The sequence below is a fragment of the Polyodon spathula genome, chromosome 6 (assembly GCF_017654505.1).
Source record: "Polyodon spathula isolate WHYD16114869_AA chromosome 6, ASM1765450v1, whole genome shotgun sequence".
NCBI classification, from domain to species: domain Eukaryota; kingdom Metazoa; phylum Chordata; class Actinopteri; order Acipenseriformes; family Polyodontidae; genus Polyodon; species Polyodon spathula.
In genome coordinates this window covers 71,308,542-71,332,808 of record NC_054539.1, presented here as the reverse complement: position 1 = coordinate 71,332,808, position 24,267 = coordinate 71,308,542, and the positions used below count along the sequence as shown (strand labels likewise).

At 38.1% G+C, this 24,267-nt stretch overlaps 2 protein-coding genes across 2 annotated transcripts in view; both read right to left on the bottom strand.

Moving 5' to 3' along the window:
* LOC121317570 (monocarboxylate transporter 10-like) overlaps nt 1-3,715 on the bottom strand; it is a 53,673-nt gene extending 49,958 nt beyond the window's left edge. The window contains exon 1 of the mRNA XM_041253646.1: nt 3,059-3,715. Within this exon, the coding sequence (XP_041109580.1) occupies nt 3,059-3,452 (394 nt within the window). The 5' untranslated portion in view covers nt 3,453-3,715. The remainder of the gene's footprint in view (nt 1-3,058) is intronic.
* A 783-nt stretch (nt 3,716-4,498) lies between these two features.
* Nucleotides 4,499-14,226, bottom strand: LOC121316602 (ribosome production factor 2 homolog). Its single transcript, XM_041251647.1, has 10 exons — nt 14,108-14,226; nt 13,770-13,902; nt 11,342-11,379; nt 11,063-11,102; nt 9,997-10,078; nt 9,820-9,896; nt 9,384-9,483; nt 8,800-8,902; nt 6,629-6,773; nt 4,499-5,512 (listed from the first exon to the last, which is right to left on the bottom strand). The coding sequence occupies exons 1-10, from the start codon at nt 14,128-14,130 to the stop codon at nt 5,324-5,326; spliced, it is 930 nt and encodes a 309-aa protein (XP_041107581.1). The 5' UTR covers nt 14,131-14,226; the 3' UTR covers nt 4,499-5,323.
* Nucleotides 14,227-24,267: the final 10,041 nt, after the last annotated feature.

Here is a 24,267-nt window from a genome sequence, read left to right as displayed (position 1 = left end):
TAGCATTACACTTCAGCCATCAACACCTGGTCAATAGGAAATCCACGTTACCAGGTGGAGGAAAAAAGCTGAAGGCTCATATATTACAGAGAAGCTACGTCTTGGCTGGCCCCCATCACTACGATCTCATTTTATCTTGGTGAAAGCAGAGTCCAATATTAGCATGAAGTAAAGGACAGCCACTCTTGTGTAATAAAAACCAAACTGTACCAAGGTGATTATTTCCCATTCCTGCTTGTTGGTTTAGTGTGGGCAGTTCTGCCACTTCCTCTCCTTTCGACAACTGCAGAACTTCTTAAACCCCAGTGTCTAGTGGTCACGAAGATGAGATGGACCGAAGCAGCTGCACAGTCACTCTAATCTGCAGCTTGCCAGTGCCTGCTGCAGGATCTGCAATATGCACAGTTGTAACAGGAGCTGGGTACTGCAAGAGGAAACAGTTCCTTTCCCAGTGGTAGCAAATCCGAGAACTCAGCATATACTAGTCTAGCTATCCGTATAATGTAAGCGTATGGATAAATAGACACATTCTTCCCTATACACCCAGATTCTTACACTGTATACTCAATAGCCTATGCTAAAGAAAGTCCAAAACACATTTCATCAGATACTGTAATGTTTATTTAAACGCTAAAGTAACAAACAGGTGTCTTCATGGGGATATTTATGCTACATTACATATTTGACGAAAGTATTTTTTGTTCTATTAATCTCTACATCTTTTTGCCTTCTTCATTGGCAAGCTTTTCCTAACTGTTGTCAAAGTCCTCCCACACTTGGTTGTGTTTCCTGTGAATGTTATCTCGTATCACCTTCCCAAAGCAAATTTCAAATTGCCTGTCAGACACCATTGACACACACACACACGCTCACGCACACACACAGCTATGGCCAAAAGTATTGCATAACCTAGAATTTGAGGATTAAGAAATAATTAAAAAAAAAACTTTATTTTACATTATGTAAACAAAGAAGCTACAAAATTATATTGCAAAAGTCTACCGAAGGCCATAATAGTAGTACAGTATTTCATATTAGATTTCAAAATGTCACATTTTTCCATTTTTGCCAGTTTTAAGTATATGGAAAACTACAAAGCGGTATGTAATTCAATATGTCAACATAACATAATTCAGCAAGTTTCATTTGACTTGATGAAACTAAATGAGTTCATTCTATAGGGTGATGTGAAGCTTTTGGCCAGAGCTGTAGACACCGAGTAGCACTGGCAGCATTAAAAGCCTTCCACTCCCGCTGCTTTCTTTGCTGCTTCAGTCCCCTCAGCACGGTATCAGATAAAAGAGGAGAGCAAGCCTGCTAAAAATGGCCTAGCCTTTTAAAAAGGAAAATTGCAGTTATTAAGCAATGAAGAGGCCATAGCAGGGGGTGGGGCAGAAAACAAGCTTATGCAATAGAGTCAAAACATGACAGGATCTATGCATTTCAGACAAATGAAAAAAGTTAACCATAAGCCAGCTGATGCTTTTTGATTCATATTTAACCCTTACTCTTTTTATTAGGGACTTCTGACACTGATTCAGCGTTGACTAACAATTAGAGAATCAGAATTTCTGGTTTTATTTTTCGATTAAACAATCGGGCAACAATTAAGTAAAAAATAAAATAACCAAAAAATTTTTTTTTAAAAAACCCCATTGATTTTCGCACATTCCCACACAGAATACAGAGCAATGATTATTTACCAGTTCAACTGTCAAAAATATTCCTTTTTTAAACCATGTATAAAAATATAAAGATGTACAGTAACACGTTTCTGCTTTGTGGCATAAGGCATTACATATGGTATTGATAAATATACTACAGGAATGCCTAACAGAAGACTGGAAGAGTGGTTACATTGTTCATTGTTTACATCCCAACATTCCATATAAGGAATATGTCGCCCAATTTTAATGCATCTCAGACCCCGTTATCAATGAATGAAGGGTGGAAAAGGATATTAGAAAGTGAGTTTGAAAGAAAAACAAAAAACAAAACAGTGCCAACATGGTTGATATGAGATTAGATTTAGTAACTTTTTAAAAAGAATCTGTTCCACAATCGTTCAGCAGCAGCATTCAATATTTGCACATACTGGAATCAACAAGATACTGTAAGTAAATTCTCAAGAGGAGTGTCTGTTCCATTCAAGACAGATGCAATGCCTTCAGCTGAAGGTGGCCAATCTTATTGCACTGTTTGTGAATGGGTTGTCTTCTGATGCCCAAAAAACTAACCTCGACCAATGAGAGATGGAATCCCGTGTACAAGGGGGCAAAGGTTAGCCTCAAAGGTTTAGCGCATTCCAGGTTAACGCCTTCAAGAATCTACTCGTTGGTAGTCTTTAAAAGTCACCCGGTACAACCCCGAGCCAATAGATGTGTCCAATTGTTCTGATTTTTAAATCAATAGGTTTAGTTTTAATGGTTTATTTTGTATTTATATTTAGAGATGTAATGTTTAATAACGAAGAATTAATCGGTTTAGTTTTTGTCTTGTGGAAACAACGTTACGGTGATATTCTGGTAAATGTGCATATTGACAAAAAACGTCTTCAATTGATTATAAAGCAGATTATTACTGTTATTTTGTCCTTTATGTTTCACTTGTGAAGGGTAATACGTGCTATGTTTTGGATGACGTGTTAATCCAGATGTTATCACAATAAACATTACAGCTGTAGCGACAACAAAATAATCACAATCAGCCGCCAATCAAAAGCAACATCCCCGTTCGTACACAATAAACAATGCCTTGCACAATGTGAACACCCGTTATATTTTGGCGATGGTGACCACGTGTTATTTTCCGCGAAACTGCAAAGGGGAGAAAAAAGCGCAAAACTGCTTTGGAACAGTAACACTCGTTATCAAACACTCCGCATACTGTCTGCAAGAACATGGATATAGATAGAGATAGACAGATAGATAGATAGATAGATAGATAGATAGATAGAGAGATAGAACTATACAAGCACACTGTCTATGATGAGGCACCCTGTCGCCTCTTTCTTACCCTCCCACACTGACATTATCTGAAAATATGGAATACTTCTCACCTGTTTTAAACTTTAAGGATTCGTCCTCTGCTGAACCAAATTCTTGCAAAAGGGAAATGAAAAAGATACCGAAGGAATTCTGGATACCGAAGACCGATCCATTGCACCACATAGCAGCCAGCATAACGATCCAACCCCATCCTCCTTCGGGGTGTTCGAACTTTGCTTCGGCTGCGCAGTCGGGGTCTCTCGACCCGACCACCTTGATCACTGAGCTTCCACTGGTCTCCTCATTATTGTCCCCTTTCTCCTTGTCTTCGTTTAAGGGTGTCTTTTCAGCTGTCTTTGTGTCCTCTTCGGTCGCCTCTTTGTCAGGAAACGGCACCGAGGTGTTTGTTTTCTCTGCTGCTGCTCGCGGAGTAGAGTGAGCATCTGTCAATCCGCTTTCTGTCATTTTGGCACTGTTTTCAGAATACCTCTAAGGCAAATACCATAAGCAAAATAGCAGTCCTCTCCCTACTGGACCTTACTGCACAGCAGAGGCAAATCTGAAATCTGCAGCAACACACTTTACTATGGTTTATTAAAAAAAAAAATTAAAAAAGGAAGACAAGGCTCTCTGCACTCCTCTGTGCCAGAAAGAACACATTCAAGAATCACACAGCCTCTTTCCAGCCACCCCGCACACGGCTGGCTTTCCTTTTCTACTAACAGGCACGTCTCAGTAGTGACAGATGCTGGTGTGGCAATATTGCAGAAATAGATACTTACGGAAGGCGGGGCCAATATGGGACACGCGCATATTTGGAAGGTTTGTCTTCTGATTGGCCAGGTGCTGCTGTCTGTCGCTAAAACGCAGGATGCCGGTGCAGAGTGATGCCGCAGTGCGTGAGGACAGAAAGATTCTTGTCAATGTGACTGTAAACCTGTGGCAGAGGTGTCTTTGCTGGTGAGCGCGATGCACTGTAATATGAGGCGCTGTTAGTGACATAATTCAAACTTCTATGCATGTACCACCGTAAAGGCAGAGCCACGAGAAATACAATTGCACATATCTAAGGTACTCTAGATCATTTATGTATGAAAACTATGCAATACCAACAAGGCTTAATAGAAAATGAAAAGCAGGTCTGTTTTCTATACGCATATGTTTCATATAGGATTTTGAACATTTTTCCCCATGGAATATAATTCTAGGGATATTCTGAATGTTTTGCTAATCTGACCAGTTTGCATTCCCGAGTGTGGCTACCGTTTATGACTCATTTATTACAGCATTATTATTATTAGTATGAATACAGAATCAATACAGCGTAGTGTAGGAGCTGTTCTTACAGACAACAACAACCTAACCTTACAGTCTGCATTTTTGGAAATATAAAATAGTGAAAACTGTTACTAACGTTTTTTTTTTTTTGTTCAAATTTAGTTTAATCTGCTGCATGAAGGCTAACTAATTCATTAAACAACATTAGACACACACATTAAAAATCTGTCTATTCTCTTTAAAGTGCTTTATTTATTTATTTAACTTAACAATGTAAACCAGCACATTAACAACCCTGACCATTACCACTAGAACATAGTAAGAAACTTTATCTATACTAGAACTACTACTATGCAATAATATCTTCCACAAATACAAAATAAGGCATGCTGAAATGTAGATCAACTACCTGAGTTACATTAGTTCGCTTTGGCTTGCAAACTTCCTTGAGCCAAAGATGTAAAGTGTGAATGTACATTTGCAGTATGCATGCATTCCATCGTTTTCAACTGTTTGCATGTTTACATGTCCTTGAACATCTTGCACCACCTACTGTTGTTAAACTGCTAAGCACTGTGTACAGCAACAAAGAGGGCCCTTTTCCCAGCAGGGGGAGCTTACAACCTGATGCAGGCCCAGGTTTACTTTAAATGATTTTACTTGCAGAACCTGGAGAAATGCAAACATATCAGTTTCCAATGTACCTTTTACAAAGAAAAAAACACCAGCTGTTGAATACTCTAACACTGATACATGTATACAGACTTTAGATTCATAACAAGGTACATACTTGTGGCAAGTGATTGGGTTACATGTGGAACACAACCCCCCCCCCCACCACCGATTAAGCAACTGCCTGCAATGTAGAAGCCCAAACCCTGTGTAGATGTCAGATGTTTAGTACCACATACAAATTGTTTTAAAAAGTGGCACACCGAAAGATTGTGGACGTTTCTGAAACAGCTACAACAACAAAAAAAAAACAGTAATTTGGTCACCTGCTCTACGCAGCAGGCAAATGACAAAACCACCATCCAAGGCTGCAGCGAGCATTTCAATCACTGATTCTTTGCCGCCTTTGCAGTGCTTGCTTCCGCTTCTGTTTCCTCTCCCTCCGCTTTTTCTGCTTTCCTTTTTAGCCCCTTCATTTTGCGGGTGTGCAATTTGAAAAGATCCTGCTTCTGCATGTGGAGACGCCCATACTTCATGCCAAAGACATCGTGGGAAATGTTCTTCTTCTCCTTTGGCTAGAAAGGGCAGTTTATTTGATTTTACGACAATGGTTTAATTACCCAAAAAATAAACTTTAGTTTACCATAACTGTAAAACTCTTCTCACAAACATTTAACCAGTTAAACTATTACCTTTATTGATCAACCATTTACCTATCTTTGCCATTATATACAGTATACTACTGTACCCAATTCAAGTTAAATTAGTAACATCTGAAACCAATTTGAATGTAAAACACACACACAACAGTGTACTTTAATAATCAAATTATCCATAGCTATTATGTATTGAACAGTGCTGTGTGTTTAAACCTTCGAAAGTTCTTCAGATAACACAAACCTTTTTACAATGCGTGAATACTATAAATTACACATTAAATGTGATGGACATGATTGGATCTTTTGAATTGTATAATGCATATTACGTAAACAAAAGCTGTTGTATTAAAATCCGCTACCAAATCATTACACATAGCAACTCTATGTGGTGCCACTGCCGTGTATGAAGCAGGGTATAGTATCCAAAGCACTAGGGAGTACCTATAGCAGTTATAGTGCTTCAGTAAAATATGTACTGATATCTAGTGTACAAGACAGTGTATCAGAAGTGCTATGGTAGAATATGTTTGAAACATGAAAAATACTCTAACACTAATCATTTTATTTTTTGAAAACTGAGCACCGTCCGCCCCGCTCGCCTCCAGCTTGCGTTATCCAGAGGCAAACATTTCATTTCTTCATACAACATCTCGATAGCGAAGCGTTGTATAGCGTAAGCTGTCCTGAAAGCAATGGCTCGAAACCCCTCTGCTGTTTGAGATTTCTTTTGTTAAATGGCCAGACGACCAAAAAAAAAGTTGAATGTAAACTGTGTAAGCAACTGTTGATGTATCATGCAGACCCAACCAATCTCCGGGATCACTTGACAAGTGTAAGTTCATATTATTATTATTATTATTTATTATATTATTATTATTATATTATTATTATTATTATTATGGCTGTCGAGCAATAAAAAAAAAAAAAAGATCTTAGGTAATCTTGGTTTTAATCACATATTTAATTGATATAATTACTGCATCCATCTCATTCAATCAATCTTCGGGGTCACTTCACCCCCTCTATTCATACCTTAAGAGCTTTGGGCTGCCTGTGTGCAGTCTTGTAGAGATCAACAGATGCTAGATGTATCCTACGCATTGTGAAATCAAAGGAGGGGCCTATTTCTTCCAGCTCTATCCTAGGGGTCCTGCACCCAGACTTCTTCAGCAAAACCCTATTAAAGCAAAGACCAAAAATAAATGAACTCTCGCACAGGAGCAGAGAATCCAGTCACACAAGACGTGCAAATACATACAGCAGTAAAACACTGTCTCTGGAGATCGCTTTAAAGAATCTCAAGCATTAAATGTAGTTTCTGGTACATGTACTGTTTTGGCACACAGCATGTCTGTGGTAATGATATCCACACAGTATGTAACGCCCACCAGGTTTGAAGAATACTGTGTTCAAAGTGCCACAGTGATAACGCAAAGAATGCTACCAACTGAGAACATTTCTAAAGAAAATAAAGCTGCATTCTCCATTGTATAGCAGTGGCATTTGTTATTTTGCAGAGTACATAATATACAGCGAAAAGGTAGGTTTGCCTGGATTCCTAATGTAAAACCAGTAATAACAAACCAGAAGATCTATGTAAAAAACAAACAATTCTCTGTGTAAAGAAAGTGCCTCCTATGTTTTGTTCTGAATGCCCCTTTGTCTAATCTCCATTTGTGACCCCTGGTCCTTGTTTCTTTTTTCAGGTGGAAAAAGTCCCTTGGGTCGACATTGTCAATCCCTTTTAGAATTTCGAGTGCTTGAATTAGGTCGCCGCATAGTCTTCTTTGTTCAAGACTGAACAGATTCAGTTCTTTTAGCCTGTTTGCATATAAAATGCCTTTTAAACCCAGAATAATTCTGGTCACTCTTCTTTACACTCTTTCTAGAGCAGCAATATCCACTGGTTACCTCGCTCCATTTTAAGGTTTCTCCTCTAATCAGTACTTTCTGCTTTCTACGTTAACCACTCCCTAATCCACGATCTCCCTTTCCTAAAACCATTTTGACTGTCTCCCAGGATTCTGTTACCATATTGGTAATTTTCCATTTTGGGTCTTATTATAGTTTCCATAAGTTTACATATAATAGTCAGGCTTATTCGTCTGTAGTTACCTGGTTCGGTTTTGTTTCCCTTTTTGTGGCTCGCTACTACATTTGCAATTTTCTAGTCTGTCGGGTCAACCCCTGTGTCAAGAGACTGTTGCATGATCTTGGTTAGCGGTTTGTAAATAACTTTTCATTTCTCTGAGTACTATTTGGAGGATCCTTTTAAGAGCTCCTAGTCCCTTTAACACTAATGCTTCTGTTGTGCTAGAGTTATTTAAAACTGAATAGGAACAGGCTGACATGTGGGGCATGTTGTCCGTATCTTCCTTTGTAAAAACTTATGAAAAAGTAATCATTTAATATATTTGCTCTTTTTTTTTTCTTCGTCTAAGATTTTGTCATTTGTATCTCTTAGCTGTCTCGGATAGCAACTGTATTAACAAAATGTATTTTCCAATCCACAGTCTGTCAAATATTCAGTGAAGCTAAGATAGGAATACTAGGAAGTGAAACCAACAGAAGCATACTTCAGTGCCACACCAGAACGTGAATAGTACCATATTTAAACTGGAGCACCACAGCATTATTTAGTTAATGTCTAGATGCTAACATATTATTACCTGATTGCAAGCTGGAAATTTTTTGGTTTCTTACAAAATGTGTAGACCACCAGTGCACTCAAAATCATTTAGCTTTTTATACTGTACGCCATATAAAAACACACATTTCTAGGGCTGTGTTCAAAGGTTAGACGGTTCATTCAATTATGCAAATTAGTACCATCAAAGGTTCGAACATTTGCTCGGTAATTTGTTCTGAACGTTCAAAGGTCAAAATGTACCCTTCGTTACACATTTCCCTGTGTCACTAAATAAACTACGATAATAACATACCTGGCCAGTGCTGGTCTTCTGTTTAAGTGTTTTTTTTTTTTTTTAATTACACAAAACTAATCTGGCAATGCATACGCACACATACAACACCACAATCGACACCATACGATATATTTTTAACTAGTCTTCAAGCTCCCAAAAATGCAGAAACTGTTGCGAAACTACTAAGGTCATGGAGATATACTCATACCTATACATTAAAAAAAACAGCACTTATATAAAAACAAACACCAGTAGCCCTTTTCTACACACATAGCTTACTTGTAGCTTCTAAGGTAGATCTTCCCTTCCAGCGCGGTAATATGCAGAACATGTTCAAGGCCGACCAAGCGGACACATGGTACTGTAGGCCCACGGAAAAAATCTGAAACCAAACACAACAAACATCCAATTCCCGATATAATGACTATTGTTGCGATTTGTTGGAAACAATTTCCTACAATGTCCAGGAGAAAAGAAAATAATTTAAACACTTGCAAAAAATGTATCACCACTACAAATAAATAAATAAATAAATAAAACAGCTTTTTAGGGTCTGGGTTAGTTGTTGACATTTACATTTAGCAAGTCAGTTTGTTAGTTTGCAACACCCAAAGCAGAGCGGTAGCTAAAGTAATTCGTGTTTGGATATGACGACCCCTGCTGGAACCTAAACAGCATTACACCAAGTTCACTTCAATGCTAACTAACCAATGCTTTTAAAAAACATCCCTACAGTCATGACTTGTTGTGACATGTTAACTGCAAGCACTGTAATCAAACTATAGAACTACATGACCAAATAAGGGCACCATAGCCTTCAGCAAGCATTCAGAAGCATTCAAATATTTTTTAAAAAGTCTTACCGATTAAGAGATTCTTCAGCTTTTTGTGTTCGTTACCGGTCTCAAATGCATCTCCTGCAAAGATCAGTAATGGTTTTGTTCCTTCAGGGATCTTACTGTTCTGCGGTTGAAAAATAAATAAATAAAATAAAATATGAATTAAGGTACGGTGCGATGCTAACATGGCACTGACTGACTATTTTAGGACAGCTTAGATGAAAATAATTGCTGTTCACTGCATCTTCTCAAACTTGGGAACTATGATGAACTGGAATCCCAACATTTATCAAGATGAGTCTTATTAATACATCGTCATGTTGTATATAATGTGTCACTTCATGTTTACTGGGTTCAACAGCTAATAAATAAAAGAGGTATTAGTTTAGTTGAATAGATACTTCAAGCATCAAATAAAAAAGAAAATAAATTGATGACCCCAAACCTAAATCCCCAATACCTTGATGTCCTTCAAAGACACAAACTTTTCAATCCCCAACTCAATCATATCCAGCACATGGAAATCAAACATCCGCCCTGCAGCACAGATGAAACAGAAAGGGGTCATGGTCCCATCTGCTCTGGAAAGCATGTCACTTTATTCCTTTCTTTTGTTTAAGAGAAATAAAATGGGTACCAAAAACAAGGTTGTTGGGTCTTTTCTTATTATGGGACCCAAACAAAAACAAAGAGCAGTCTGACTTCTTGGAAAAGAATTCCTAGAAGAAAATAAACAAAGCAATGATTAAAACTGACGACACATGCAGACACTTGGGTTTTTACTTTTCTAAATTACATACAACATCATTTAAAAAGTGGCCCCCTCACAATATATGGGATTTAAACAAAAAAATGTTTTAAACCTACAGTCATTATGAAGAAATCGTCATAGAATGTCATCGTCATTAGCAAATCTCAGCCAATTAAATTCACAAGAACCTTTTCTGTATTTCTGTACTCATACGCTGAACACACCACACCCAAATTCAACCTATACCATGTGGAGCTGGAGGACATTCTAGAGAAGTTAATTTATTTTTCATTAAAAAAAACAAACTTGACACTTATTGCAAACAAAGCCAGCCAGGCGGAAACTTCATCTAGGAAATCAAACGAAAACATTACAGTGATCTAGATTTAAGCAAAAAGGCTCAGTTTAAAGAACGATAAACATGGTACTTCTAGTAACTGAAATATACCAAATTTGTAAGGAAATATACCAAAAATAAGGGCCCTATTCACAGATCTCATTAGTTATTTCAGAATTGTTTTCAGAGACTTAAAGAAGCCATTAATTTTCTGTGACAGTATTCGTAATAACAGACTAAGAAAAGTATCACCTTTAAATACCTCCTGAGTTATAGCTTTGTGAATAGGACCTACAGTCACATGATTACCTTTGCAGAAATCTGCTAAAGGCCCATTCCACCTTACAAATCATACCTTATTGGTTTTTAAAATGTGTGCTCAAGAATGTTCTTTTCATAAGCTTTTAGCTATATAACTTATAAAATGTGTTACAAGTGTTCAGCCAACATTACAATTCAAACCGTAACACACATAAAGGGGAATGGGTCTTAAGGTTCCACACCTGCATCTAAAGGATTGCAGCTTCAGTTCCCTTACACTGGGCAAGCATTCTCTTCCTTCCGAGAACCTGAGATAGGCACGAAATACACACATTATTCATGTTTCATTCTTACCAGGCTTGATTGGTCTTCAAAAGGCCTGGTTATATTTTTCCTAAAAAAAAGATGGCATTACGTTAAGATTTAAGATTGGTTGAAAAGCATGAAACACAAACGAATCTGATATTTTACACTTGCTGAGGTCAATGTTACAGTGCCGGTTATTTTGCAAAAAGCTAGAGATTGCACATGTCAACGTTTAATCAGAATCAGAAACTCTTCTGCAGGAGAGGTTTTGAATTTGACAGTGACAGCAATCGTGCACTGTTGCTGTCTGCATTGTTTCATACTTACTTTTTGTACATAACTGCATTGGGTTTCTTTAAGGAATACTGTGAAAACAAGAACACAAAGCTTTTTCTTTTTAATCAAATGTTCACATGGCCCACAAACCGTAGACAACTGACTATATCATAATCCATAAACGTGATTGTAAATTACCACCACCCCCATATTGTGTAAATGCTAAATACAAATTATCATTAAAATGCACACAATTATAAAAGTCCTGTTTCACTGTATTGAATTTTAAAATAAGTATGAGCTACTGAACTACAGGCCAATAAGCTTGACTTCTATTATATGTAAACTATAACTATAATTTAGCCAGTGGAGGCTGGTTGTCGAGGATTTGTGGCACACTATACAACCTGGTTTCTCACAGATGTCGGGTCCAGTGGCCAAGAGTTGCGTCGCACAGTGAAGAACTTATCTGAAGCAGCAGAAAGGAGCAGCAACTGGCTGTGGTTGAGCCAGAAAGATTCTGGATGGGGATCTCAAGCACAATAGAAAGAAAGCAACGCTGATGTATGGTTAAGTAAGCTGGGCTGAGTTGAGTGGGGGATGGAGGGAGGTGATGCTGGGACGCCAGAATCACTGTTGAGCCCTCTTGAGGTGTCGTGAGCTAGTTGACGAAGCACAGAGGACAGAAGGTGCCCACTTGAAGACCCTAGAGATGTACCCTACTTAGCTCAATCCAGACGGTTGTCATGCTGATGTGCTGGGGAGACCGCACTGGGTTGATCCCCGGAGCCAGCATCGCAGCCGTTGTGTGTGCTGATGCACTGGGGAGGCAAAATAAGCTGATCCCTGGAGCCAGCATTACACTTCAGCCATCAACACCAGGCAGAAGGATATCTACATCAACAGATGGAAAGAAACGCAAATAGATGGAGATGCAGATGGATCACATTAGTTTACTGTAAAGCTACGTCTTAGCTGCTTATCTTGGCGAGAGCTGAGTTCAAATCAGAATGAAGTTTTAACATCTACTCTCATGTAATGGAAATCTTAATAAGATCCAAAGTGTAAAATTACCTACATGGTAACAGTATCCTGGGAGACAGTCAGCATGGTTTTAGGAAAGGGAGATTGTGTCTAACTAACCTGCTTGATTTTTTTTTGAGGATGTAACATCGGCAATGGACAATTGCAAAGCATATGACATGGTTTATTTAGATTTCCAGAAAGCTTTTGACAAAGTCAAGCATAAAAGACTAATTCTCAAGCTGAACACAGTCAGGATTCAAGGAAATGCACGCACAAGGCAGTGGTTAACATGTAGAAAACAGAAAGTACTGATTAGAGGAGAAACCTCAAAATGTAGTGAGGTAACCAGTGGAGTACCACAGGGATCAGTATTAGGTCCTCTGCTATTCCTAATCTACATTAATGACTTAGATTCTGGTACAGTAAGCAAACCTGTTAAATTTGCAGGTGACACAAAAATAGAAGGAGTGGCAAACATTGATGCAGCATGATCAAGCATTCAGAACTGGGCAGACACATGGCAAATGACATTTAATAGAGAACAGTGTAAAATACTGCATGCAGGCAATAAAAATGTGCATTATAAATACCACATGGGACACACTAAAATTGAAGAAGAAATCTATGAAAAAGACCTAGGGGTTTATGTTGCCTCCGAAATGTCTTCATCTAGAGTCTAGAGTCTAGAGTCTAGACAATGTGGGGAAGCTATAAAAAAGGCAAAGAATATGATCAGATATATAGTGAAAGTGTTGAATTTAAATCAGGGAAGTAACATTAAATCTTTACAATTCATTAGTAAGAGTTAATCTAGAATATTGTGTTCAGTTCTGTCACCACTACAAAAAGGATATTGCTGCTCTAGAAAGAGTGCAAATAAGAGCGACCAGAATTATTCTGGGTTTAAAAGGCATGTCATATGCAGACAGGCTAAAATAATTGAATCTATTCAGTCTTGAACAAAGAAGACTATGTGGCGATCTGATTCAAGCATTCAAAATTCTAAAAGGGATTAACAATGTCGACCCAAGGGACTTTTTCGACTTGAAAAAGGAAACAAGGTCCCAAATGGAGATTAGACAAAGGGGCGTTCAGAACAGAAAACAGGAGGCACTTTTTTACACAAAGAATTGTGAGGGTCTGGAACCAACTCCCCAGTAATGTTGTTGAAGCTGACACCCTGGGATCCTTCAAGAAGCTGCTTGATGAGATTCTGGGACCAGTAAGCTACTAACAACCAAACAAGCAAGATGGGCTGAATGGCCTCCGCTTGTAAACATTCTTATGTTCTTATGAAACAGAAAGAGGCGTGTTTATTAAGTCAGATGTCGTAGGATACACACAACTCAGTGTAAAATAATAATACTACTAATAAATATATATATATATATATATATATATATATATATATATATATATATATATATATATATATATATATAAACGTACTTACAATGTCTTTCAGTGCCTGGGTTACTGTCTGGTTTGCATTCCCGCCTTTAATAAGCATTGCTTTTTTTATATTTTCATTAAGTTTGGGTTCTCTACCTTGAAGAAATCTCTTTGATCGTTTTGTTTTGGGTTTTCTGAAGATATAGAAAAACACACACTTACATTACATCAGCACATTTGGCCTTAGGACAGCCTAACAGTAATTCATAAATTATATATTGAGTTTGTGTTGCCGTTACGAGTGGTTGGTTATTTGTAAGAAAACAATGCATAACACCATAGGCATTTTTTCTAAACAATTAAAAACGACTGTAACTTGATTTTAAATGAAGAACTTACACGACCCCGTCCAGCTGTGTCATTTTACCGTCTAAACTGTAAATCCAAATCTACTCTTTGATACAACACTACAAACACACTATACTCCACGGGAATCCACAAACACTACAACCACGCCACACTCGGCGGGGAAGCTAGCAACAGTTGCTGGCAACAATAAGCAACTTCCGGTGGGAGCGGCGCACATTAACTTCAAAATAAGTTGTGGAAGGCAATTGTACATACATTAAACAGTAAAATACATACAAATAGCAACAACATATATGAATATAATATGGACAATGTTTTAAGTACTTTCTCAAAAATAATCAAAATAATTAATTTTTTAAATATATATCGGAAATAAATCCCCGAATAAAATGTATTTAAAATACAAGACTAATGCAGCATACATACTGCCCATTTCTGAAAAGTCGATTAATAGCTCTGTTTTCTAGTCAGTAAAACCCCAGAAAAAAATTGCATTACCAGTTCCTTCAACTTTCTAAGAGTCAACAATTAAACAGCCTTTACTGTGAACATATTGGCAGTGTTGCCTAAACCCCCCTAAGTTAGAAAGACACTGATGGTGTTACAGGCAGATGGTAGTAGCTGTGGAATTTACATCTGCTCATTTGCTAAATAATTGTTTTTGGAGGAAACCGTCTTGTTCAGTGCTTAGGAAAAGGGAAACAATATTGTTTGAATTACAAAGTCAGGATGTTCTACTTTGTGCTCCTGAAAACTACGATATGGGTAACATTACACATTACAATGATGTAAATCTGATTCAACAAAAAGTTCAACAAAAACTTTTCTATTTAGAAACTGTATCTAGTTCACATTTAACCTTATGAAATGCATTTGCAATTGCTCTATAATCCAAAGCATTAACTTTTTTTCATTCAATAGGCTCCTTTGAACCTTGTGGTGGACATCCTACCTTTATCTTCTTCCAATGTATAAATTCCTCCCCTGTCACTGTAACTGCTCTCAGCCCTTCCTCCTCCCCACACTGTACTTGCTCTCAGCCCTCCTCCTCCCCACACTGTACTTGCTCTCAGCCCTCCTCCTCCCCACACTGTACCTACTCTCAGCACGTCCTCCTCCCATCACCTTATCTGCTCTCAGCCCTTCCTCCTCCCCACACTGTACCTGCTCTCAGCCCTCCTCCTCCCCACACTGTAAGTGCTCTCAGCCCTTCCTCCTCCCCTGTCATCTTATCTGCTCTCAGCCCTTCCTCCTCCCCACACTGTACCTGCTCTCAGCCCTCCTCTTCCCCACATTGTACCTGCTATACCTGCTCTCAACTCTTCCTCCTCCCCTGTCACTATACCTGCTCTCAACCCTCCTCTTCCCCACACCGTACCTGCTCTCAGCCCTCCTCCCCACACTACCTGCTCTCAGTCCTCCTCCTCCCCACAGTGTACCTGCTCCCAGCCCTTCCTCCTCCCCACACTGTACCTGCTCTCAGCCCTTCCTCCTCCCCTGTCACCTTATCTGCTCTCAGCCCTTCCTCCTTCCCACACTGTACCTGTTCTCAGCCCTTCCTCCTCCCCTGTCACCTTATCTGCTCTCAGCCCTTCCTCCTCCCCACACTGTACTGTACTCAGCCCTCCTCCACCCCACACTGTACCTGCTCTCAGCCCTTCCTCCTCCCCTGTCACCTTACCTGTTCTCAGCCCTTCCTCCTCCCCACTGTACCTGCTCTCAGCCCTCCTCCTCCCCACACTACCTGCTCTGCCCTTCCTCCTCCCCACACTGTACCTGCTCTCAGACCTCCTCCTCTCCACACTGTACTTGCTCTCAGCCCTCCTCCTCCCCACACTGTACCTGCTCTCAGCCCTCCTCCTCTCCACACTGTACCTGCTCTCAGCCCTTCCTCCTCCCTCTGCACTGTACCTGCTCTCAGCCCTCCTCCTCCCCACACTGTACCTGTTCTCAGCCCTTCCTCCTCCACACTGTACTTGCTCTCATCCCTCCTCCTCCCCACCCTATATCTGCTCTCAGCCCTCTTCCTCTCCACACTGTACCTGCTCTCAGCCCTTCCTCCTCCCTGCACTGTACCTGCTCTCAGCCCTTCCTCCTCACCTGTCACCTTACCTGCTGTCAAACCGTGTGCTTTACTTGTCAGCATAACTGCTCCTGGCGTAATCTGCATAGCTGCCTTTCTCTTAGTAAATGACTGACTTATCTTATTAGCTTTTTTATTTCTTTTGGCAGCCTTTGTCTCCTTCTCCCTTATTTCTGTTCTTGACTGTTCCCTCTCTTTCTGAACAGTTCCGTATACCTTAGGGTACACACGACTGTTAACTCAAGGATGTGGTAAACATGCCCACCGCACAAACCCTAAAATTAGGCAACAATAGGGTTAAGATAATATTATTTAAATAGGATAATAATGCTGACAGTGCAAAGGTGGTTGGATAAATTAATACATTGCATGAGGGAATGTGATTGAGATTACAAATAAGTATAGCCAACACTCAACTTTGTTTTACAATTTATTATGCACATTTCAGGCATTAATATAATGCATAAACCAAAAATACGCAATTAGGAAACATGCAATAGAAACAAAAAAGAATTAAACATATTTTAGATTAGCTTTTTTTGTATGAATAATAAAAAGTGGCATATTAAAAGACTTTAATATTAAAATGCGTGAGTAGAAAGACACAAATGTGCACCTTAAAATGTAATCAGTCTGAAAAATTGGAAGAAAGCTATATTTGAAATTATTTAGCATAGAGATCTGTATTTAAAATATTACATGCATATTGTAACAGCTCGGTTAAAAATAGTGAATGAAAAAGATATGTTTTATCTTTATTATTATACTACGATATATATATATATATATATTTTTTTTTTTTTTTTTAATGTCATGTATATTATATGCCATTGTCAAAAGTATGGGTCAAACGGCATTTTTATTTTACACAGATCCTCCGCTATTTTCCGATATTCCAGAAGTTAGTTACACCAACCAGAAGTGAAATTGTTGCCAGCTTCGCTACAGGTCATGTGAATGCACAAGCACTCCTAACAGGAAGTAGTCTGCAAAAGTTAAAGGCGTTTTTACACGATATTAATGTCGCTTACTGTACTGCAAGTAAACCCTAATACGGCTACGGTGACCTCTAGTTTTTTTTTTGGCATAGGTGGAGAATAAGAGGCCAAGCAGCTTAGCTGGTGCACAATAGGGGGGCCAATGCAACGTTAAGGGTTAAGCTTTCTTTGCACTTTATTTTGTATTTATAATTTAAGATGTTTTTTTTTTCTTCTGTTGCACTTTGTTAGTAGCTGAATGCTTTATAAAACCTCATAGAAGAGCGTGACAGAGCTGGGAGGACGTTCATATAATGAGCAGTTTGTGTGAGCATGGATGCCGGGATGGGAAGTAGGAGAGGCAGTAGGGGTTTTGAGAAACTGCTGCTTTGTTAACCGAGTCCTCAACCACAGCTGCAGTTCAACAATGCATTTAACTCTGGATTGTTTTATTATGCTTAGGTGCATTTCAGTGCTTTATAACCTGTGACGCTGATTATTACACTGCTACACTTGCTGCCAACAGATTTAAACACATCGACCATTGATTTATACGGAGGAAAAAAATATGCGAGACTTTTTATTTATATGTAAACTATATAAGTATAAAATCGAATTATTTTTGTAGTTTGATAAACGAACAGAGAAACTATTTGAACACCAAGTACGCAACGAGAATGGTTGTTTTATTGACACGACAATTAAATAATAATTTTTTACATAGGGAACTGTCACATACCTGTTAATTACAATGTGCTGTAAGACTTATGAAAAAAAGAAAAAAAACAAAACGACCTGGATGGCGAAAACTAGAGAAGTCTATTTTTTAAAAAAATTTAACACTCTGAGATTTTGTTCGTTTTGGCTATTATTTATGTAGCAAATATTGTAATGATACAAAAAGCAAAACAAACAAAACAAAATATTATTACACACATCGTGCATAAATACGACAACAAATATATATATATATATATATATATATATATATATATATATATATATATATATATATATATATATAATCTGAAATGTAAGTGCGGTTTTTGGCTGCTTTAATCACACTATTTGGCTTCATCAGCATTTTTACTAAAAAAAACCCCAAAAAACATTGTTAGTATTATTAAACTTTAGTGCTGTAGTTTCTAATACAAGTTCCTAATGTTCTCTTCACTGCATCACAAGGACGACTGACTGAATCGAAGCTGTGCAGGAATCAGGAGATGTGTGTGACTCGACTGTGCAAACATTTGAAATATGTGCCGGTTACCGGAGACGGAGACTCCGATTCGTTTCCCATCAGTAGCGACACGTAGGGAATGTGGTTACTGATGCTTATTCAGTGGTAAGGTACAGAAAGAATACTTAGATTTCCACACGGAAAAGAGATAGCTTCATCGGTGCACATGCATCGAAATGATTCTTAAATTAATTTAAGTCAAGGGTCTGCCTATTGAAAAAAAGTACCAGAACCAAGTTCCGGCTCGACTACACCACCGGTTCGGGGGAAATATAGACGTGGTCGCAACCTGGGAAAGCCAGATAGGTGGTCATTTGGCATTTACCAATCAGATATCCACCTCGGATACCTTCCCATTGTTGAGCGGCGAGATGCTTTAACACTCCCACCGATCATCACCAAGCCAAGGTATTGAGACCGCGGACTGGAATACACCCCAACAACGTGGAGAACTACTGGGCCCGTGCTAAAAAAAAAAAAAACAGTTTAAAACTATGCAGACCACGGCAGAAACGATGACAGCAGCGTACCTGGATGAATTCATATGGAAAGGGCCGGCAGGAATCGTCGCGATGCATTGCTAAACATTCTGAATCATAAAGCTGTGCTGGGGTCGGGGCCAGCAGCAGACTGGGCAGGGGGTTACATTTTGTAAAATAGAAAACAAATACTAATAACAATAAAAAGTAAGAACCCAACAGTTGGCTTATTTACTGGTAATAAACAATGTAAATACTTAAACCATTTAAGGGTTAGGGTTAGGGTTAAACCATTTAATGGTTTTAGTAGTAGTGGTCATGTAAGTTTTGAAATAACCACTACGGTTATGTTTATGACCGACGCCGCGTTGTAAATATTGTAATACAACCTCGGTTAATCAAGCTTAATCACAAAAAACAACAGTTTGACGCAAATGCGAGCTGTGAGTCCACTGCTAGTGGTAAGTGGTGGTAAAAAAAAATGCCCATGACAGGTGAGCCATCCAAATTATGACACTAGCTTTTTTGTTGTGACTTGGCACAATAAGTTTTGATATATTTTGCAATTGACTTTTAGGTTTGCATACTGTAGGGTTTGCCAGCCACATTATTCTTTTTTTCCCCCCCTCAGCTTTTGTTTTTTTTAATTTTATTCTGGCAGATTCAGTGTACATATGGTGCTGTATTTACCACTACAACTGTGCTTATTATATATCAAGATATATAATGGCAGATTGAAGGGATCTAGTCCACACTACCTCCCTTTGCCCACCAGCATTAGTTTCGTCCAACACCAGTGAAACTGATGGGAATTGTTTAAAGAATATTTAAACAGGGGTGTGCTTGTTACCTGTTCCAACAATGTTAATATTATTGTTGGGGGGTGTCCGTAATGTGCAATGAGCTTGATACCCCAGCTGAAGAATCATTAACAGATGACTGACATTTCCATGCTGACATATTGGTAAATATCCTTCTTATTTCCCTACACTCTGAACCTTTGGAACAGTTACAGTGCTGTATTGTAGTGTCTCAGGCATCAATGATATTTCTAGCGTTGACACACCTTGTCTTTACACATACATTTCAGTAACACTATGCTAAAATGGGCATGACCACACATTCTGAAAAATACAATTGATATGAAAGTGCTAGGACTTCTAGCATATTTCACGTGCAGATTGTCACAAGTGACCCTAAAACCCGTCTTCCCTTGTGACCCTTGTCTGGGTCCTCCTTAAACATCGCCCCTGAGTTTAAGAGTGTGCTTAGAGAGAGTGTGTGTGTGTGTGTGTGTGTGTATATATATATATATATATATATATATATATATATATATATATATATATATATATATTAGCTCAAAGAGCCAGCTGCCCAACATTTCGATATGTTGTACATATCTTTCTCAAGGGAGCCTGTGTTTGTATCAAAACGCATAATTAAAAGCATAATTGTGTGTCTATTTATCCATTTACTTTCTTTTATTCTTCTGTATGTCGCATTGTCTAATTTTAGCTGTTCTAATACTACAAACTTTACATCATTTATGTCCTGTCCTTGACTGGCGAAGTGCTGTACTATTGGTTCATTCATTTTTTTATTTCTAATTAATGAAAGGTGGTTCTGAATTCTTTTATATAAAGTTGTTCCAGTCTCTCCAACATATTTTATTTCATCACATTTTTCACAGGCTATTCCATAAACAACATTGCTATTTTTACAGTAGATATTAGTTTTTAGTGGATATGTGGTGTTCTTATGTTTAATTGTATTTTTACTTTTGTCCATGTATTTACAAACTTTACATGTACTAGTGCAAGTATTTGTAGAACCTATTCTGTCAATTATTCTTTTATGTTTACTGTGAACTAGAATATCACTTAAATTAGCTTTTCTTTTGAATGCTACAACTGGGGCCTTAAGAAATACTTTTTTCAATTTTTCTGAATTATGTAGCATACTCAAGTGTTTCCAAACTATCTTAGAAATATTGGGCAAAAGTTTAGAGTACATCATTACTAATGGGACTCTCTTGACCTTTTTATCTCTATTTTTATAATCTAGTCTCTTCTTAGTTTATCCACTTTTCTTAACTCTGTCTCTATAATTCTTTCTTTGTATCCTCTTTTTTTAAGATTTGTTTTTAATACATGTCTTTGTTTTACATAGTTACTTTGTTTAGAGCGTATTCTTTGTATTCTTATTCCTAGCCCCTTTCTGATTGCCCTTTTAGTGTATATTGGATGTGCAGAGGACATGTGTAAATACTGGTGCATGTCAGTAGGTTTATAGAAGAGGTCAATCTCAATTGAACCTTCTTCAAGTTTTACTATGGTATCTAAAAATTCTATTTCTTTTCTTGTCCATCGAAGGTCCACCTTAATATTACTGTGTATTTCATTTGCCATTTTATGAAACTGGAAAAGAGATTGTTCTCTATGTGTCCAAACCCCCAAAATATAATCTACAAACCGATTGTATTCTAAAGGTTCACTTTCTGATTTTCTAAGTAACTGTTCTTCCAATTTCCCTATGTATGTAACAAAATGCATTCCTAATTTAGATCCTATTGCTGTACCATCGTTTTGTTTGTAATTTTTATCAACAAATGTAAAATAACTGTTTTCTAAAACTACGTTGATCATATTCAGCACCTCTGCTGTTGGTATTGATTAATATCTAGTGCTTTTTGACAAGCTTCTAAAGTTTCTTTACGAGGGACACTTGGATACAAGGATTTTACATCCATGCAAAATAAAATTGTATTCTCTGGAAGGTTGTGCTTTATTGATTCAAGTCTTTTTAAAAATTGTGTTGTATCATTAACATAGCTTGCTAATTTCTCAACGTATGACCTAAGTTGTTTTTCTGCTATTTCAGCTATTATGTGTGTTGGATTATCAATTGTGCTGACTATCATTCGCATGGGGTGATTTTCTTTGTGTATTTTAGGATTTGTGGGGGATCTGGGGTGATGCCTGGAGGAAGGCTGCAGAGCATGCCAGCCTGCAGCTAGAGCTCTTCAAAGTGCTGGAAATTAAATAAAAATCAAATAAAAGAGTGTGCAGATCTGCTAAGATGTATCGAACCTGTTTGGGCAATAGCATAAAAAGTTAATTAAGTTCCTGGTTCCAGATTTACTGGCTTTAAAAAAGGTAGAATTATAAGTAAGTACAGACTAATATACTTCACCCATACCAGGCCCTATTTACAAAGCTTTAACTGCCTGTTTAGAAGATGGTAATGAGTGAGGAATGGTCTGCAGTGCATGAACCCCACCCCCAGGCTCAGAGAACAGGGTCTGCAGTGCATGAACCTCGCCCCCAGGCTCAGAGAACAGGGTCTGCAGTGCATGAACCCCACCCCCAGGCTCAGAGAGCAGGGTCTGCAGTGCATCAACCCTGCCCCCAGGCTCAGAGAGCAGGGTCTGCAGTGCATGAACTCCACCCCCAGGCTCAGAGAACAGGGTCTGCAGTGCATGAACCCCACCCCCAGGCTCAGAACAGGGTCTGCAGTGCATGAACCCCACCCCCAGGCTCAGAGAGCAGGGTTAACTGGGGGGGGGGGGGGGGGGGGGCAGTAACTTTTTCACACCTGAAGATTGCATGTTTGATTACCTTGCACACCAAACTTTGGTGTCCTCTTTTTCTCACAGACTCACTCTATATACTACTACAACCAACAAAAATATCTGACCAAATACAATATGAAAAATGGTCAAATGCAGAAAATCAGACAGCTTTTGAGCACTGTTATGCAATTCCCTGTGTTGTTCCTTGCACTAAACAAAACAGCAGTAGGCACTTAACTGAATAGGAATAATTGCTTATCAGTATGTGTTATTTATCTCGTAACTGATTTTGAACTTGTTTATGCCAAAGAGACAAGAAAACAGTACCATTGGTATAAAAAAGGTGAAAACAACTGTAAACACAGAATAACTTACTAATCAAGGGATGTAATGTCAGCTGTAAAAAGTTACAGCAGTTACAAGACACAAAGAGCAAAACACCAAACCACCACAAGACAAAGAGCAAAACACCAAACCACCACAAGACAAAGAGCAAAACACCAAACCACAAGACAAAGAGCAAAACACCAAACCACCACAAGACACAAAGAGCAAAACACCAAACCACCACAAGACAAAGAGCAAAACACCAAACCACCACAAGACAAAGAGCAAAACACCAAACCACCACAAGACACAAAGAGCAAAACACCAAACCACCACAAGACAAAGAGCAAAACACCAAATCACCACAAGACAAAGAGCAAAACACCAAACCACCACAAGACACAAAGAGCAAAACACCAAACCACAAGATAGAAAGAGCAAACTTGTTTTTATTAAAGCATCAAGCTTGTGGTACAGATTGAGTTTTTTTTTTTTTTTTTTTTTTTTTTAAAGCACATCAACCGATTTAAAAGGAACAGCAATGAGAGAATTAAAAGAAGACTAACACTTCCCTTCAGAATCATTCAGATGTAATGCTACCAGTCTTCCTTCAGAATAGAGGCTTGCAATATTAATAACATTATTCCTATAACAAAAATAATGCATCCACAACATTTCCCAACATGGTTTTGTGGGGTTTTTTTCTTCCTTTTTGGTAAACTTCCCTCCATTCTTAACACCAGCAATCAACCCATTAAATATATATATATAGTATTATATATATATATATATATCAATCATTTGGAACGTTGCGTTAAACACAGAAGCTAAATTGGTCCTCTGAAAAAAAAAAAAAGTACCTCTAATTATGTACTATATATTACTCATTTTCAGGAAAAAAAGTGGTCTTAACTAGTATAGAAACATCAGCTTCATTTGAAGTTCTCTGAACTACAGTATTTTTGTTCGTATAAAAAGCAAATGACAAATGTTCCAAACCAACAGATTTATTGACATTCACCAATTTCTTTCTTTCAGTTGTCTCTAATGATATTTGGAGAATGCGGATGCCATTATTCTTAACCAATCATTTCACACAATCAGTGCTCCTATTCTGCGTGGCTGCAGCATATTAAAAGTGAGCTGCTCGTGCCAGTTAAAGCAGGGGTTAAAATAACTTTTTTTTCATTGGTTTTAAAATCATCTCCCAGCAAGGACATCAAAAGAAGTTGGTCCTCATGGAATCCAGAAATGAAGAGTTTCAAAAAGCACACCAAATGTAGAATTAATTTGCTGGTAGTGCAGGCATTTCATTTTCAATAGTTCTGGTTCCAAATATAGTTGTGTTTCAATAAGTCCTTTATTTTTATGGGGAGTGGGCAGTTATTTGAATGCCTGGTTATTAAGCAGTACCTTCAATTAAAAAAACAAAAAACAAAACAAAAAAAAAATACTTCTGCTTTCCATATCCTTGTTCGTAACCCAAAAAATATTCCAGGAGTCATTCCAA

Coding starts and splice junctions, on each gene's coding strand:
- LOC121316602 (XM_041251647.1), bottom strand. CDS start 14,130: ATGACACAGCTGGACGGGGTCGT. Junction 8,903..9,383: donor GCTGAAGAATCTCTTAATCG/GTAAGACTTTTT, acceptor GTTTGGTTTCAG/ATTTTTTCCGTGGGCCTACA. Junction 6,774..8,799: donor ATCTACCTTAGAAGCTACAA/GTAAGCTATGTG, acceptor TTGCTTTAATAG/GGTTTTGCTGAAGAAGTCTG.